This window comes from Cydia splendana, chromosome 23 (assembly GCF_910591565.1).
Source record: "Cydia splendana chromosome 23, ilCydSple1.2, whole genome shotgun sequence".
NCBI lineage: Eukaryota > Metazoa > Arthropoda > Insecta > Lepidoptera > Tortricidae > Cydia > Cydia splendana.
Genome location: NC_085982.1, coordinates 10,341,289 through 10,360,329, shown reverse-complemented (window position 1 = coordinate 10,360,329; position 19,041 = coordinate 10,341,289). Strand labels below are relative to the sequence as shown.

Sequence of the window (19,041 nt, the reverse complement as noted above, 5' to 3'; positions counted from 1 at the left end):
TATACGCTTACCAAAGCCGGGCGCCTTTGGCGCCCTCATACTCAAAGCATCGGCCGTAGCCCGACATACGTGGCGCGTTGTACGCGTTCCAAAGCCGGGCGCCTTCGGCGCCCTCATACTAAAAGAGTCGGGCGTAGCCCGACGTACATACGTGGCGCACTGCGCGCGGTCCAAGGCCAGGCGACTTCTACTTTCTCATACTAAAAGTGTCGGGCGTAGTCCGACGTACGTGTAACGCTGTACGCATACCAAAGCCGGGCACCTTCGGCGCCCTCACACTTAAAGGTTTTGGCGTAGCCCGATGTACGTGGCGCGCTGCACGCAGTCCAAAGCCAGGCACCTTCAAATCTCTCATATTAAAAGTATTGGGTGTAGCGTGACACGCTGTATGATTGCCAAAGCCGGCCTCATACTCAAAGCGTCGGGCGTAGCCCGACGTACGTGGCGCGCTGTACGCGTTCCAAAGCCGGGCGCCTTCGGCGCCCTCATACTAAAAGAGTCGGGCGTAGCCTGACGTACGTGGCGCGCTGCGCGCGGTCCAAAGCCAGGCGACTTCTACTTTCTCATACTAAAAGTGTCGGGCGCCGAAGGCGCCCTCTTACTCAAAACGTCGGGCGTGTACGAGGCGCGTTATACGCGTTCTAAAGCCGGGCGCCTTCGGCGCCCTAATGGTAAAAGAGTCGGATGTAGCCCGACGTACGTGGCGCGCTGCATTCGGTCCAAAGCCAGGCGCCTTCGACTCTCTCATACTAAGTGTCGGGCGTAGGCCCACATACGTGACACGCTGTACCCTTACCAAGACGCCTTCAGTGCCCTCTTGCTCAAAGCGTCGGGCGTAGTCCGACGTACGTGACACGCTGTACGCATACCAAAGCCGGGCGCCTTCGGCGCCCTCACACTTAAAGGTTCTGGCGTAGTCCGATGTACGTAGCGCGCTGCAAGCGGTCCAAAGCCAGGCGCCTTCGACTCTCTCATATTAAAAGTATCGGGCGTAGCGTGACACGCTGTATGATTACCAAAGCCGGCCTCATACTCAAAGCGTCGGGCGTAGCCCGACGTACGTGGCGCGCTGCACGCGGTCCAAAGCCAGTCCCCTCAACATTCTCATACTAAAAGTGTCGGGCGTAGCCCGACGTACGTGACACGCTGTACGCTTACCAAAGCCGGGCGCCTTCGGCGCCCTCATACTCAAAGCGTCGGGCGTGTACGAGGCGCCTTGTACGCATTCTAAAGCCGGGCGCCTTCGGCGCCCTAATGGTAAAAGAGTCGGATGTAGCCCGACGTACGTGGCGCGCTGCACTCGGTCCAAAGCCAGGCGCCTTTGACTCTCTCATACTAAGTGTCGGGCGTAGGCCCACATACGTGACACGCTGTACCCTTACCAAGACGCCTTCAGTGCCCTCTTGCTCAAAGCGTCGGGCGTAGCCCGACGTTCGTGGAGCACTGTACGCGTTCCAAAGTAGTCGGGCGTAGCCCGATATATGCGGCGCTCTGCGTGCCTTTCTGTACTGAGGACGCCCTCGCAAAAGTAATATAAAGTGACTTCAAATGATTATTAACGAAATCATGACCCCAAAATTAATTAAATAAATAAAAAATTAAAAAACACGACTGCGAAAAAGCTAACTGAAAAGATAAAAATATTTTTTAGTTGTGTTAGTTACTCAACTTAATGAATGTAAAAATTCTAAAAAGTATAAAATAAAATAAATTAATTAAAAATTAAAAAACACGACTGCGAAAAAGCGAACTGAAAAGACAAAAATAATTTTTAGTTGTGTTAGTTACTCAACTTAATGAATGTAAAAAATTATTAGAATATGAGTGTTTAGTGAAGGTTATAAACAACAAACGCAAAAGTTTTATGCTCATTTAGGATCGTGACTGTACCTGTGTATTTTATTTCAATTGCAGTCGGGGACCTTGATGTATTGACATTTTCCCATTTAAAAGGTCCCCGACTGCAATTGAAATAAAATACACAGGTACAGTCACGATCCTAAATGAGCATAAAACTTTTGCGTTTGTTGTTTATAACCTTCACTAAACACTCATATTCTAATAATTTTTTACATTCATTAAGTTGAGTAACTAACACAACTAAAAATTATTTTTGTCTTTTCAGTTCGCTTTTTCGCAGTCGTGTTTTTTAATTTTTAATTAATTTATTTTATTTAATAAAACAATTGAAAAATGCATCTTGCAATCAATGCTGTGGTTAATATGCATCAAATTGCGTAAAAATGTTTTGTATAATCATAATATCCAGAGAGAACAATGGACAGTACGTTTGCATTTGTATGGAGGCGCAGTCACGTAATATCGTCCTCACTTGCATGAAAAGTCTACACAAACTTCATACTGTAAATGTAATAATTAGAGATGGGCCGAATATGGAGTATGCCGAATGTTCGGTGCAGTCTGCCGAACCGAATATTCGGCCAAATCATCTGTATCATTATAATAAATCATTTTAAGAGCTTTTCTTTTGTTTTTTCAATTTTTATTATTCCGGCTGGGCGTGACCACTTTTATGTTATTTCTAGTCAGGATCGCGTGCCGTTTTCTCCTTATAGGAAAAAAAAGTGTCCTGAAATTTCCATACATTTTTCAAATTTTGCTTTTTGTTACCGCTATAAAAGTATATGGGGCAATGGTAGGTACCATTAGGATCGAAAGAGCTCGTGATTCTGAGTAGAAATAACACAAAAGTGGCAAAAAAAGTCACAATATACTTATAAAAATGGCAAAGAATAAAAGAAACGCTCAGAAACAAACAGATCAAAAGGCAAGGGATTTAACACTCCAAATAATTAATTCATTCATGTATTCAACATCTTGTCATGTGTTTTAAAGACAACGGGAAAACCTAACCTAATGGAAAAGAGGACGTAATTATACTTGAAACTAGCTACCCAACCCGGCTTCTCACGGGTTAACAAATTATACACCTAAACCTTCCTTAAGAATCACTCTATTGATAGGTGATAACCGCCTGAAAATCCGTTCAGTAGTTTTATAGTTTATCGCGAACATACACACACAAACAGACAGACGCGGCGGGGGACTTTGTTTTTTAAGGTGTAGTTAATGATCTGGAGGAGCTTTTTCAGCAAGACAAACATGATAAATAATATTTGCCGAATATTCGGCATATTGACCGAATAATTACCGAATATTCGGCCCATCTCTAGCTAATAATAGTACGCACGAAAACAATAGATAACGTAATATAAACTTATAAAGCAGAGTGTATGATAAACAAATCAGTGTGGGCATCATCGGCGGGAGTGTGTGTTGTGTCTGGGTGGAAAATGATCAAGGTATATTTTATAATCTAAAATCATATCATATGCTACAAGGAATAATTCCAAAATAATAGATACTTACATAATAGTTTTGAATGATTCGCGGTTAGTTTCATTAGACTTATATCGACCGGGATATGAACCGTGATTACCTTTTGTATTGTTTTCAAGCTCCCGATATTTCGACGCAGTTACATGAATCTTGTTCACGGGTAAAACAAAATAATACAAAACAAAACACAAAAATAATACAATAAGGTAGGTAATCACGGTTCATATCCCGGTCGATATAAGTCTAGCATACTTAACATAGTTTTTAGGGTTCCGTACCTCAAAAGGACAAAACGAAACCCTTATAGGATCACTCTGCATGTTGTCCGTCCGCCCGTCCATCCGTTTGTCAAGCTTTATCTCGGGAACGCGTAGAGCTATCGAGTTGAAATTTAAACTATATATGTACTCATGGTTACGTGTCTACGTGTATGTTCTTTTGAGGTAAGGAACTAATTTTCGTAAATGGATTCAAATAAATTAAAACAGTTCTTAACACCATTTAATGCAATTTGTGGTATTTTTAAAGAGATAAAACATTTAAATAATGTAGACGTGTAAAGCTTTATGAATAATTAATATCGGGTAAAATATGTCTGTTTCAGTTAATACCCAACTTACCCAAGTTATTTTTTGAAGCCTATCATGCTTTCGTGCAACTTGTTCAATGGTTGTTGTCAAAATCATGAAGAAGAGAGAAAGGTTAATATTTTTCGGAACTCTGTGCGCTAGTACCTATGTTATTTTCTTAAGAGGCTAACGCTGCGTCTTACGTAAGCGAACAACTCACGAACGCGACGCGGCGCGGCGCGGTGGGCCCAAGGCGTTCGTGTTCGCAACGAGATCGCCCACGTAGGACACTTCTATAGGTATCAAAGGATTGTTCACCCCGCGCCGCTTCGCTTCGCGTTCGCGTGTTGTTCGCCTACGTAGTACGCTGCGTTACAGATTACTAGTTCGCCGGACGATATCAGCCTATCAGTTGTTCGGAGCTGTCAAATTTTGCGTTAAAGTGACAGGCCGATATCGTCCGGCGGACTGGTAATCAGTGGGCCCCTTTATATCTCCTTCTTATATAGCCCTAAGGGCCCGGGCACACTTAGCGTCTTTCGAGCGTCGTCGTCTAGTAAACGCCCGCGCAGCGCCGACGCAACGTTCTCGTTGCGGTGCCGCGAGGGCAGTGGCGTCTTTCGAACGTCAGCGTCTCGTTAACGCACGTCAATGGCGTCAATGGCATTAGTCGAACGTCGGCGTCTTGTCAGCGCTCGCACAACGTCACTGCGACGGACAGAGCGCAACGCAATCCACCGCATTTCAACAGCCTCAGTTGAAACATTAGCGCCAAAGAGAACACACGTTACGTTCTGAATTCAGTCAGTGTGAAAATGGATTCTGACGTTGAGGATCCTCCCAGTATCTACGATCAGGGTTTCGATTTTGACGTAATTTCCTTTTCAATAATAAGTAACATTAGCAAAAGTGTTTCGAATGCAATTTGTGGTATTTCTAAAGAGATAAAACATATTTTTGTTAATAGGGAATATTACGCAAAACTCTGCCTGTAGAGGGCGTCACTTGCTCAATCCCATGGCCTACCATGAAACACGACAGTCGAAAGTTCCGTTTCTGCCTCTCTATCACTCTTGCCTATTCGATCGATAGAGACGCAGATAACGAAATTTCGATTTTCGCGTTTCGCGGTAGGCCACCTGTAAACAAACCGTCTTGATGCATCAATGTCATAGTGAAAACTTGTCAAAAAAACTGTTTAAGGCCTAGTATGTATAAGTTACTCTATGGTTTACTAAACAAATTAGTGCTGCACTCTGGCGGCAGAACATTGCAGTAATACTCCTTATAGAATAATTATTTAAATAATCTAGACATGTAACGTTTTATGATTCCCCATCGGCACATCACAAACCTCCTCAAGGTTTTGCCCACGATGGGTATATATTGTAATAATAATAACTTACTGTAGTTAACTTGCTTATTATTCAATAAATAAAATAAAAAAAGAATAATGAATATCTGGTAACATATATTATGTCTGTTTCAGTTATTAACCAGATTAATTAATGTCGCCTATCATTATTTCTTGCAATTCGTTCGATGGTTTTCATCAGATTAATGAAGAAGGGAGAAAGGTCAATATTTTTCTATACTCTGTGCACTAGTATGTCAATTTCTTATTATCCCCTTCCCAGTGGCGGATTTGAGCGTTTTCCAAAAAAAATGTACATTTCATTCATGTCTTCAAAATGACTTCTTGGGCTCATTTTACTCAGAATCATTTGTACATTCACGCCTCATACATGAAAAAATGTGTCCCAAGATTTCCTTTCCAGATCGTCACATTTTTGTATGAATAATTTTTTTATTTGTTTGAACGTGACGCACTGGAAAAATATTTTTTCATACAAAATTTTGGGACACTTTTTTTCATGAATGAGGCGTGAATGTACAAATGATTCTGAGTAAAATAAGGCCAAGAAGGCAATATTTTGAAGACATGAATGAAATGTACATTTTTTTTGGAAAACGCTCATTTGCAGTCTTTGCCGTCCTAGGTCCCAGGCCCTATAGCCACCCCTTTCACAGCACCCATCACATTGACTACATTTTGAGTTCTTATTTCTTGTTATCATCAGCGAATTTTTTGTCACAATTTGCCGCCCTAGGCCCGGGCCTACTGGGCCTTACGGCTCGGCCACGACCTTGAGCGACTTGTGTTTGCCAATTTAGCGTATAGCTGGTTTGTTAGTGCAGGTGTACTGCCATCTCGCCGAAATATTTTTCGCCTAATTTCACTTCCCAACCAACTTATTGCAGTACTTTTAGTTGGCAAACCAATGCTTAGCATATTATTATTTAGCATAATTTTTATTTGAACACAATTTTATTTAGCAGATGTTCATTTTACCACGATTTATTTAGAAAAATAGTTACTAAGCAAATGTTTTATTATACCTAACTATTTATTGTTAAATAACGTTTGCCCAAATTGAAATTTCGCATACTTTTTATTGGATCACAACTATATTTAGCATTTTTTTTATGACCCGTAAAACGAAATTGCTCCCAGAGATAGGTAGGTTATGGTTATTTTTTTTATGACCCGTAAAACGAAACTGCTCCCAGAGATAGGTAGGTTAGGGTTATTTTTTTTTTGATGAACCTAAATACGAAACTGCTCCCAGAGATAGGTCGGTTAGGGTTATTTTTTTGGTGACCCTAAAAACGAATCTGCTCCCAGAGATAGGTAGGTTAGGGTTATTTTTTTTGATGACCCTAAAATTATTCACAATATTAGGCGAAAAATAATTTATGCCTATCAATACATTCGACATAACAATAAAATACATTTTGAAACATGACCAACTAAATATTTTGCCATACAATAATATTGTAAATAATCATTTGCGACATGTTATATATGCGAAACATTGGTCTGCCATCTGATAGTTTTGCCAAATGATACTATGGGAAAAATTGTTTGGGTAGTGATAATTTGCCATACAATTTTCGGCCACATAAACCGTTAGTGCACGATACCTTACACTTTGAGACTATGCGCTGAAACTTGGCACAGTTGATTCTTAGCTGATCTTGAGCAGAAACAGACCGGTAGACATCGAGAGCCACGTCTCATTTAGTGGCGGGGAGGGGGGGAAGTTGACCCTAGCAAAAAAGTTTGAATAACCTTATTTGTAGGAAATTTTATGTAAATTATTCATGTAATAAAACAGTTTTTGCTATTGGCCATCGTTTACGAGTTATTTACGAATTACTAAAAAAGGGGACCTAAGTATTTATTTTCTCCCTTCAATATATTTTTTTAATATTGATGGTAGCGAAAAAAAGTAGCACTTATTTTATAAGAAATCTGAAACAGATTATTGACGTAAAAGATATTTTTTTTGCTGTGGGCTACCGTTTACGAGTTATTTACGAAAAACAAGAAAAATAAACGATTGTAGAACAAATTATAAGTAACTTTCCCACATTCATAATATTTTGTATTGAGATCACTCTGACCCACGCTTAATATTATTTTTTATCTCCCATTTATCAACAGTTTTGTATAAAAAACTATATGTTTTCTTAAACGTAATAAGTGTAGCTTTACGACTGTAGTTTTTGTTTTCAGATTCCTGCTACACTTTAAAAAAAATTGGTAATTATGAAAAAATAAAAAATAAGCTTTTAGTCTTTTCTACTTTATGCTTTTTTTTTGTTATAAAGTGCATTGTTTTTGTTCCAAAACTAGATTCCTCGTCCTTAATTTATCCGAAAATGATATATTACATGCCCTAATAGGTATAGTTTTAGAGAAATGTTGCTCCAAGTGAAGCGCGGCGGCGTCGAACTTCCCCCCTCCCCCCCCACTAAATGATACGTGGCTCTCGATGTCTACCGGTCTGTTTCTGCTCAAGACCAGCTAACAATCAACTGTGCCAAGTTTCAGCGCATAGTCTCAAAGTGCAAGGTCCCCATACAACGGTGTGCAGTAACAAACCATCAGCTAGTAACCAATTTTTGCGCTTTTGAATTTGGAACTTTCTTTTATTTCTATACGAGTTTATAACTCTAATTTAAGACCATACGTAAATTGGTATTTATACAATTACGCGAGGACTTAGGTACGAGGTTAAATAAAAACAACTTAAGTACCTATGATGTAACAAACAAACAAATAGGTAACACAATGGCAGCTTACCGGCGTAATCCAATTGTCTTTCCTATAATACGCAATAATAGACAATAAACATCAGCAAAAATCTAAACCTATTGTTAAACACTTTTATTTAGCTACCTATATATATAGGTAGGTATGTATATATAAAGTGGAGATCAACGGAATTTACAAATTATGTAAACAAACCAATTTATTATCTCTTGCCACCATCAATGTGCCTGCTCTTCTTGAGCCGACTGGCATTATTAGAGATGATGGCAAGAGGCCCGATGGGGTGTCCTTAGTTCCTTGGAGCTTGGGACGGATGTTAGTGTAGGATGCTACCTGCGTAGACACACTGGCACCGTCCCACCTCCAACGGACTCATGTAAAAGTGGGCGGGGCGGCAGAAAGCGCCGAAATTTTAAAACGTAACAAATAGAGAGCCTCGGTAGAGTACCATTTTGTACCATTTGGAGTTGAAACCCTAGGTCCATGGGGTCCCAGCGCGCATAAGTTGTTCGCAGAAATCGCGAAGCGTCTGGTTGATGTAACTGGTGACTGAAGAGCTGGCGGCTACCTCGCACAACGTTTCAGCATTGCGATTTGCGATACAGCGAGGAAATGCCGCCAGCATCCTTGGTACAATGCCTCAGGGGCCTATTTTAGATTTAAGCTAGTTACTAATTTCGTTTAGTAGTACCACTGTATATATATTGTATGTAAATAAATGATTTCATTTATTATACATACCTTCATTTCTTCGTTCTCACTTTTTGGTGGTCCAACACTTTTTTTTATTTATGATGTTATCAACATTTATACCTACCTGATTTTATCAAAACCTCCCTGGCAACGGGAATGCAGTTATTTTTTAGCCACCCTGTATAAATTACTAGTTAAAATGTAGGTGTTTGAGTTATTAATATTTTGAATGAAAACAGCCATCGTAAAACTTTTAGGCTAAACGTCAAATGCCAATAAAGTTTGTTTAGATTAAGTATCTTTCCTCCATTTTATATCTGTATAATATACATAATTATGTGCTGTAACTTAATCTACTTCCCGGTGTCTAATTAAGCTACATTTTGGCATAGGTACTTCCGTATATCCGATGACAATATTACGAGTATAATTTGCTATCATGGAGCTGATCTAATAATGCACTCGGAAGATAGTCAAAGGAACTTTTTGATGGAAAAGCATAAACATATTGAGTTTAAGCTCATTAGAAATATCTCGAGAAATTCTTGATAGATTTGCAAAGTAGAGAAAGTACAGGCAATAAAGTATCAATAAAATATTTTCGTCGGTAACTTGTTTTAACGTAAACATTACTTCATTTCAGATGGAGCGACTTCTTGTCATGCTACTGGTGGTGGTGATGGTGACACCGATAAATTCAATCACGATAAGACAAAGACTGACTCAAGAGGACTGTGACAAAATGGATATACGGAAGATAAACAATTATTACTACGTGAAAGGTGCCCCGATCAACCTAACTGGGATACCTTCAGATTTCTCTGTGCACTGGCGATCCGGAAGAGTTTTCTTCACACTAATAAGTGACGATTATTTAACAATGAGAGTCCAAGTCTTAAAAGGCAATGAAGTAAAAACTATCAAAATGGATGTTGTCGGTCAATCAACCACTGTAGATAATTATAACGACATTGTTTACGTGGCTACTGATAATGGAGTGTATAAATATAATGTCGATGGCACACTTGAACATTACACAGCGGCTGGAGAAGATGTTATGTACGTCGCCGTTTCTAAAGATGGAGTGAACATGTTCATAGCCACATGGCCTCAGAATAGGGTCCAATTAATTCGCAACAACGGTCACACTCAGGAGACCTTCTCTTTAATACCTAACGGACATGATTTGAGAGTAGACACATGTAATAACGTGTATTTTGTGGCAGCTAAAACTTCTTACGTTTTGCAAGCAGATAACACTATACCTATTAGAATTAAAGGCTTGCCAGCGAATAATATGACAGGTATTTTTGTAAATAGATCAGATAAGGTATACGCTATGGATGAAACGGGAAATATGTATAAAATTGATCCGGATCAGGCGAAAGCTACTCTCCTTGGCTCGTTTCACATTAATGGTGTAAACGCTTTTGCTTTGGACGCGTTTGATAATGTACTTATAGGTGTGCATGGCGCCATTTTGAAATACAATAAGATGGAAAGTTCTCCGTGTAGTGTGCTGATGACGCTGAGTTAGGATTGTTATAATAGTTCTGAAATTTTGGCAATAAAAGGCTAAGTTTAAATAAAGTTACAAAAGTCGGCATATTTTTTCTAGTCTTAATTTTTTTACCTCTGATTTTGTTTGTTCCTTACGCCTCTTGCGACACTTATTTCCTTGGTACCTATGTCATAAATATTATGTAAGAATAAATATTATTCAACTGTACCACTGACATATTTGAAAGAACCTTAATAGGCTTTAACTCTTTGTAATAAGTACTGTCTGTAGAGTACGTTTCGTTAAAAACACAAGCATAAGATACTCATAATATTAAAGTCACATTTATAGTTAAAAATGTTTATGTCAGTGATTATTATTAAGAGTTACGGCGCGATTCGGGAAATGAATTAGAGATTCACTATATATGAAATAGTAAAGATATGTGACGTTGCCCGGCAAAAGGAACCTTATGGCGGTTGGCGCTTACGCTATTATTAACGCCGCTCTAGGGAGTGCTCCTGGTACCGGTTTTCTATACAAACACAGTACCGGAACCGGGAATTCCCGGTTCTCGCCATACAAACTCAGTACCGGGAGCATTCCCTACGCCGCTCCAATATTATTGCGGCCGCCAAAGGTACCTTTTGCCGTGGAACGTCACATATCCTTACTATTTAAGATCTAGTGAATCTCTAATTAATTTCCCGAATCGCGCCGTTAATTATTGTAGGAACGAAAAATAAATTTGTAAATTTATTAAAGAATAAATTACACTAAACTTTCAAGGAGTTGTCATTACATTTATTAAATTATTACCTTAATTATATGGTATGAAAAATACTCTGATTTAAATAAACCTATCAAAAGAATAGTTATTTGTTCACTCGGGGGCAAAGTTGTTGTTTAACCGCTCGTGCTACTATTGATACCCGAGCAAGCGAAAGATTCCAAAATTGAACCACAAGCGTAGCGAGTGGTTCGAAAAATTGAATCTAGAGCGTTGCGAGGGTTTCAAAGCACGAGGGTTAAACAAAGTTTGCCTCCGAGTGAAACACAAAATTTTTCACCACACCAACCCGAAGCAAATATTAAATGTAAAATATCAAACAAAATCAAACCAAATCAAATCCAAATGAATGTTATTAAATATCCATCATCCAAAATCATCATTTAAAAGTCAATTTACCAGCAAACATAAGAAAACAACTCATAATCTGATTACTTTGCCTCACATGTGAATAAAATGCAATTTTCCTATCAGCTTTGGAAGTGCAAAGTAAGCCTTTCCGAGCTGGTGTGGTGAAAAGAAATTATCTATGTCTGACCGTTTTGATTTTTGCATTTATTGTTGCCAATTTTGTATGCTAGGCGTCGGTTTATGTTTATAGCGCATTTATTTGGCCGTTTTAGCGCTGTTTGAAGTAACCTAGTTCTTATAAAAACAAGAATATCAAAAAAAGCAAAATGTACAGACACAGATAAGTACTGGCAATATTTAACTCATATAGTAGGTAATATCTGGAAGACTGTGCTTTGCGCGGAAAACATGAAAACTCTAAAATGCGCGTTTTCCCAGAGATAAGACTAGCTAGACTAGCTAGACCGATTTTTCGCCCCCGAAAACCCCCATATAGCAAATGAGCCGTCTCCGAGATCCCCGAAATATATATATAAATAAACAAGAATTGCTCATTTAAAGGTATTAGATAGATAGATAGATATAGGATCGGTAAATAGGGCAAAGCTCTAAGCGCCTAAGAATCGCCTGCAAGTAGCTTTTAAGCAATATAGCTTGAGCTCACACACGATATCGATGAAAAAGATCTGAGGGTCTACCGCGAACCACGTTCCACGTGTTGCCTCCCTGTCACACGTACGTACGAATTTACAAGCGCGACAGAGAGGGAACACGTCGAACGTGGTTTAGTTAAGGATTTTATACGGAGCTTTTAAATTATGCGCCTGTAAATATTGTCGTAGCAATTTTCACATGAAACTTTTCTGATAGCATTTTATTCACAGGAGCGGAATAGTGAAGTGAAAGCTAAACATTTTAGTTCAGTAGAGTACACACAAATGTTAATTAACGATGTGAAATATGAGGTTCTTATTTATTAATTACTTTTACTTTTCATTGTGTTTTAAATATGCGTCATAATAAGCAATACCTATCTCTTAGTTTAAACCTGATTTGCTTTTAATTTTATTCAATACCTACTTAATTCGTAGTTAGAAATAAGAAAGAGTATTACAATTATAGATATTTGTTTTATTTTTATCACAAATGATTAATTTAATAAGTTTCCATTTTTTTATTGCAGCGCCATCTAAAGTTTCTTCATGTAGTTATAGGTAGAACCTTTGATTATAGCGACATCTAGTATTACAAGCCCGTACCTACAGCCACAATAACAAAACGAATATTCTCCAGTTTCAAGGAACAGATGGCAATATAGAAACGAACTAATTATTATTTAAAATTAATTATTAATATTTTAATTAAGTTATTTTTTATACCAGTTAATAATTAGTGAGTATGCACGAGCAACTAGGGTTTGCACTTCGAATGAAATTTGTTCGAGCAAAAACAAAACGCAGATCACATGGTGTTGCCAGAATTCTAAAGGAAAACATTTACAGGGGTAACTTAGATACTACTATGAAACTTTATGAAATAGAAAAAATTGTCATTTGGAGTCGATTTTCATATCAATTTAGTTTGAAGTTTTCAAGTTTGATTAAGAGCCAACGGGAGTGGTCATTTCTCCATACAAACGTACTCCTCGTTTTCCTCCGTGGTTTTTGAAGCTAGAGCAATGATTTTTTCAACACAGATTAATATAGTCAATATCTGTGTCGGACCGTTTTGCTTTTTTTGATATTTTTGTTTTTTAAGGCCCTAGGGCCCTTCAAAAATGGCCTGATTGACTATGCCGCAATGAGAGGCGTGGCATTCAAAACTGATATCAATTAGCCAAAAAAGCAAAACGTTTCGTCATAATCATTTAGATTTCCAAATTTGGTTACGATTGCTTAAGTTTTGGAGGAGGAAACAGAGGAGTACGAAACCTCGATTTTTGAGATTTTTACGCAGGATTTTTCGCCTTGTCCTTATCGCACTACTTTTAGGTGCCGCTTCCGTTAGCGAGACGGGTATATTTACCTAAAATATTTAAAACTCAGCTCCTGTTTCGTCTTAAGGCGATTATAAAATATAATACAAAAAGCAAAAAAACTATGGCGTTATAAATTTGCATGAAGTTTTGACCACTTTACAGCATTTTTAAGATATAAGTCTAAAAAAGGGTAACCTTCCTCTGAATTTAACATTGACAGCTAAACTAGATGGTATTTTACGGTATATTTTTATTTTTTACTTTAGACTAACCAGAGTCAGACCAAGCTAACTCGGCATTGATTTTGATAGCACAGCCTGTGCGAGTGTTATTTTGAACGTTATAAGTTCATTACTTAACTAAACCCAAATTACTGAGAAAAAGCATTGCCCACTCGAAAGAAGCCATTTTTAACTATAAAACTCAATTGAAAATCCGACGATGTAAATGGTCGTTCTTGTCTACATGACAGCGTAATAAAACAGTGTCCGTCACTTTCTACCCCGCGGTGTTAAAAAGTGCTATTTTATCACTTGGATAAAACCATCCATAATACGCCTGCTGATCTATTATATAACATGATAATGATAAATCTTATTAACTCACAATTATAGACGGATCTATCGCAAATTTATTTTATCACCTTTATTTACCGACGTTTCGACACAGGTTTCACTGGTCGTGGTCGCGGCTAACCTACGTGGAAACGTCGGCGTATTATGGATGGTTTTAGCAACGTGATAAAAAATAACTGTCACTTTTTAACACCGCGGGATGGAAAGTGACGGACACTGTTCTATCAGTCTGTCATGTTAGTCATGTAGACAAGAACGACCATCATATCCATAGAGTCGGACCAAGAGAAGTCTGCAGCGGATTTGATAGCCCACGCAGTGCAAGTGCTATTTATACGTCATAATTTCATAGAAGTTTGACGTTTAAACAAACACTTGCACTGCGTGGGCTATCAAATCAGCTGCAGACTTTTCTTAGTCTGGGCTATAACCGCGAAAATCGAAGTTCGCAAATTGCGGGCATTTTTCTCTGTCACTCTTATTACGCCTTCCTTGGAGTAAAAGAGAAAGATCCCCGCAATTTGCGAATATCGGTTTTCGCGGTAGCCCCTCTGACTCTACCTGTTTGTGTTGAGTGTGTGATTTTTTTGAAGAAAAAATATACTACCCTGACAACACAAACCTGTTTGGGTAAAAAATCGTTTTAGTCTTGCAACACCGATTTAACCCCATAACTGTAGTATGTTTTCCTTGTACTTTTGGTAACTACGCTATCGCAGTTCAGCCAATCACAAAACCGATCCTAATAGGCGGTCCTGTCTTCTATTGGCTAAGAACTTCCACGCTCAAACTCGGTCACGTTAGGAAAAAAACAGGAGTTAATTCATAAATTTGTCAATTTGTCATACGCGTCGGAGATGTGTCAGTGGGTGATCGTTGCCGTGTACATATTTGTGTCGTAAATGTGGTGTGTTTCAGTGATAATGAGAAAACCTACGCTGGACACCATTATTATTAAGTGATGAATGCTTTTTAAGTTCAGTGTCTCGTTGTAATTGTTTTCATTTGTATGTCATCGGACTTGGCAACATGGCGGCCCCCCGTCAAAAATCACAACAGAAAAACATCTCTTCGATATTTTCGAAACTACACGGCGCCTTTTCCGGTGCCGTGTGCCCTACGAAGCTGGCGACTGATAAAAGAACCTTGAACAAGACGTGGGAGTTGATGGATAAAGTGGTTAAACTGTGTCAGCATCACAAGATGAACTTGAAAAATAGTCCTCCTTTCATTTTAGATATTTTGCCGGACACATATCAGAGATTGCGTATTATTTATTCTAAATATGAGGACAATATGCAGGCGCTGAATAGCAATGAACATTTTAATATATTTATTATAAATTTGATAAGGAAGTGTAAGCAGGCTATAAAGTTATTTAAAGAGGGGAAAGAGAAAATGTTTGATGAAAATTCACACTACAGGAGGAATCTGACGAAGCTTAGTTTGGTGTTTAGTCATATGCTGAGTGAGCTGAAGGCTATGTTTCCGAACGGGACGTTTGCTGGTGACCAGTTCCGCATAACGAAGAGTGATGCTGCAGAGTTTTGGAAAACCAACTTTGGAAACAGGTTAGTTTTAGCTGATAGCTTTGTTACTCTGTTACTTTGTTAATAACTGGCCATACACACTAAGGTGTGCCCTGCAGTTTGACTGCATAGGTGAAGCCGGTAAGGAAACTGCACAGTCAAATGCCACATACATATACACTCCTTTACCTGTGCAGTTAAACTGCGCAGGCATACCCTAAAGTGTGTGGACAGCTTTAGTCTGAGCAGTCCACTGGACATTTTATTACAATTGCCTGATTTAGTTTTTAAAATGGGTATGTAACATGTTCAAAGGCTTACTTTGTATGCCAGGAAATAGTTGATTCTTTTTCTCTGTCATATCACTCTTGACTGAGCGGTTGTGGTCACGTTGAGGCGTCTGCATCTATAGTAGAGGCGGACACAGCTCTTCGCACAATCTCCCGCCATCTCTCCCTGTTGGCAGACTGTCTGGCACAGTCAGATATGCGGTTTCCAAAACAAAGTTATAATGAAATTGTTTGTATAAAAGTTATCACTCCCACAACTCAAAATTGAAGTATACTATCTGAAGAGTTATAGGTAATGTTACAAAATACAAATAAGCATTCCTCTGGTATAAAATATTGTAGTGACAATAGCCCTTGATATGAACATTATTATCAGTTTTGTTTTCAAAATTGTGACAGAGCTATTTCTTTTGCGCTACATGCAATTCTTCAAGAAGCGGGTATTTAGGGTTCTCAAGGGTCGGCAACGCTTAAGTGGCTCCTGTGATGTTGCTTATGTCCATGAACAATGATGACCGCTTCCCATCAGGCGGCTCGTCTGCTCGTTTGCTGACTATTACATGAAAAAAAAGCTAACATACAAAACAATACAATACAAATTCTCTTTATTGCACAACCTCAATAAAACATTTACAGAGAGACACACATAATACATGAAGACAGAGGTAACAGAAGGGAGTCTTATCGCTAAAAAGCAATCTCTTCCAGACAACCTTTAGGTAGTGGAGAAATGATAATATTAATGAGGATTAACATAATGAGCATTAAAAATGTGCATATTACAAACTGCAGGAAGACACTGTTAGTTATGTCATTGAATATAATTTTATTTTAACCTCATAACCACACAGAATGAGTATTTTCCTTTAAAATTCCTAAAGATAATGCATCTGGTTTTCCATTCCCAAGTTTTAAATTTATTATAAATTGTTTCCTGGTTTAGTAGGCAAAGTTTTAAATAAAAAAACATAAGCTGGCTACAGTTTTCTTCTTATACAACTTCATATTTGGAACTCAGTAAAACCAGCGTATTAGCACAGAATAAATAATAGTACTACAGAAAGAACACCTCCTACAAAACCGAAGTTTGACAGTGATTCAGGGACGAATCATGCTATCCCTTTTTAATGTCTGGCACTATCCCTTTCGGCTATTTAGGGTTATCAAAATAAGTCTGGTGTCTCCCCACTGGTATTACCCGGATCACACAGACACTTGACATGCCTCTATTATGTTGGCTTCATATCGACACTAACATCTTAAGTATACATGACAAAGAAATACCTAGGATCTAAGTGCTAGGCTTACTTAAATACAGCATTGCATAGAAAACTACTTAGTTTTTCAAACAAATGCTTCTTATGCAAATATTAGTACTAATAGATCAAGTTTACGATGTCTACATTGCTTAGGTTATTCAACGTTTCTAAACTAAGGTTGTTGTCACATCGCTGGCCCAATATTACAGGGTTCTATGTTTCACTTTTATCGAACTGAATTTTGAACATTGTCATAGTGACATTCAGTTGAATTTCAACTATCTTGAAATTGTAACATAGAACCCTGTAATATTGGGCCAGCGACACATTACATGTCAGAGTATTTACATGTTTATAAAAGTCATTCACTATGTATACAAGCCCAAGATATAATAAAAGAAAGAATGGTCCACAAAAGTTTAGATTGTCGAATGAATTACAAGAATCGGAGGAGGTAAATGGAATTAAACAGCAAAAGAAAGAAACAAATGGAAAGCTACGTCAAAGGGCGAGTTGAAGTTAAAGTTATGAAACCATATTAATATATAATGTACCAACTAACTTCAATAATAAAGGCTAATATTTACATACAAGATTTATCCAGTGGTACTACTAAACGAAATTAATAATTAGCTTAAATCTAAAATAGGCCCTCGAGGCATTGTACCAAGGATGCTGGCGGCATTTCCTCACTGTATCACAAGGCTGATGCGTTGTGCGAGGTAGCCGGCCAGCTCTAATTATATTATATTATATATTATGTACACAAGCAAATTACAACCTACAATTTGAAAGGCCTTACAACATACATTACATATTTATATTTATAAAACATATTAGTTATTCTCCAGGCAATGTAAGCGAGGTGAGGAAGGAAGCAATTACCTACTTGTTATCAGGATGTGTTCATAAAATAATGTAAGTAGGTACTTACAGCAAAAATATTTCAGTACAAATGTTATTCCTATCAGTATTTTATTTTGTATTTTAAAATAATGGAAATAAGGTTGAGAATCGTTTACAATTTGAGTTGACTTTAAAATAACCAGAGGTTTTGGAACTGTCCCTCACGGATAAAAGTTAGTCAGTACCAGAGGTTTTGGAACTGTCCCTCATGGATAAAAGTTAGTCAGTACCAGAGGTTTTGGAACTGTCCCTCACGGATAAAAGTTAGTCAGTACCAGAGGTTTTGGAACTGTCCCTCACGGATAAAGGTTAGTCAATTATACAAGGTGCCCACGAGGCACCAGAGAGATTTTAACCACGCATTTCTGAGGCCAAGAGAATGGAAAAATGTTATGAGATTAGGTCAATTTCGCTATTATAAGAAAAACTTGACTAATTAAATTTCTAGTAAATTTAATCGCTAACATAAGTCGCTAAGACGCAAAGTTTCCAAGATATAAGTGAAAAACCGGAAAAGGGACCTTCTTACCCCCTCTCCCCCCTGGCATAGGGGCTACGGCCGGGCACTTTTGATATGTTCACCTCCGAACTAATCCAAACAAAGTTACGGAGTCAAAAATTGTGTTTTCCCTCTATCTATACCTTCTTGTTGCTTGGCCAATAAGTAACAATAAAAATATGTTTCCACCACACCAGCTCGGAAAGGCTTACTTTGCACTTCAAAAACGGATAGCAAAGTTGCACTTTGCTATCAGTAATTCACATGTGAGGCAAAGTAATCAAATGTAAATTTTGAGTTGCTTTCTGATGTTTGCTGGTAGAATTGACTTTTAAATGATGATTTTGGATGATAAATATTTAATAACATTCATTTGAATTTGATTTGGTTTGATTTTGTTTGATATTTTACATTTAATATTTGCTTCGGGTTGGTGTGGTGAAAAATTTTGTGTTTCACTCGGGGGCAAATTTTGTTTAACCCTCGTGCTTTGAAACCCTCGCAACGCTCAAGATTCAATTTTTAGAACGACTCGCTACGCTCGTGGTTCAATTTTGGAATCTTTCGCTTGCTTGGGTATCAATATTAGCACGAGCGGTTAAACAACAACTTTGCCCCCTT

At 38.2% G+C, this 19,041-nt stretch overlaps 2 protein-coding genes across 2 annotated transcripts in view; both read left to right on the top strand.

Moving 5' to 3' along the window:
- Positions 1-3,263: 3,263 nt before the first annotated feature.
- On the top strand, positions 3,264-10,471 carry LOC134801848 (uncharacterized). Its single transcript, XM_063774484.1, has 2 exons — positions 3,264-3,323; positions 9,386-10,471. The coding sequence occupies exons 1-2, from the start codon at positions 3,315-3,317 to the stop codon at positions 10,277-10,279; spliced, it is 903 nt and encodes a 300-aa protein (XP_063630554.1). The 5' UTR covers positions 3,264-3,314; the 3' UTR covers positions 10,280-10,471.
- A 4,083-nt stretch (positions 10,472-14,554) lies between these two features.
- The window catches only part of LOC134801890 (E3 ubiquitin-protein ligase CBL), a 154,066-nt gene continuing 149,579 nt past the window's right edge, over positions 14,555-19,041 (top strand). Inside the window, exon 1 of the mRNA XM_063774543.1 lies at positions 14,555-15,508. Coding sequence (XP_063630613.1) covers positions 14,967-15,508 — 542 coding nt within the window. The 5' untranslated portion in view covers positions 14,555-14,966. The remainder of the gene's footprint in view (positions 15,509-19,041) is intronic.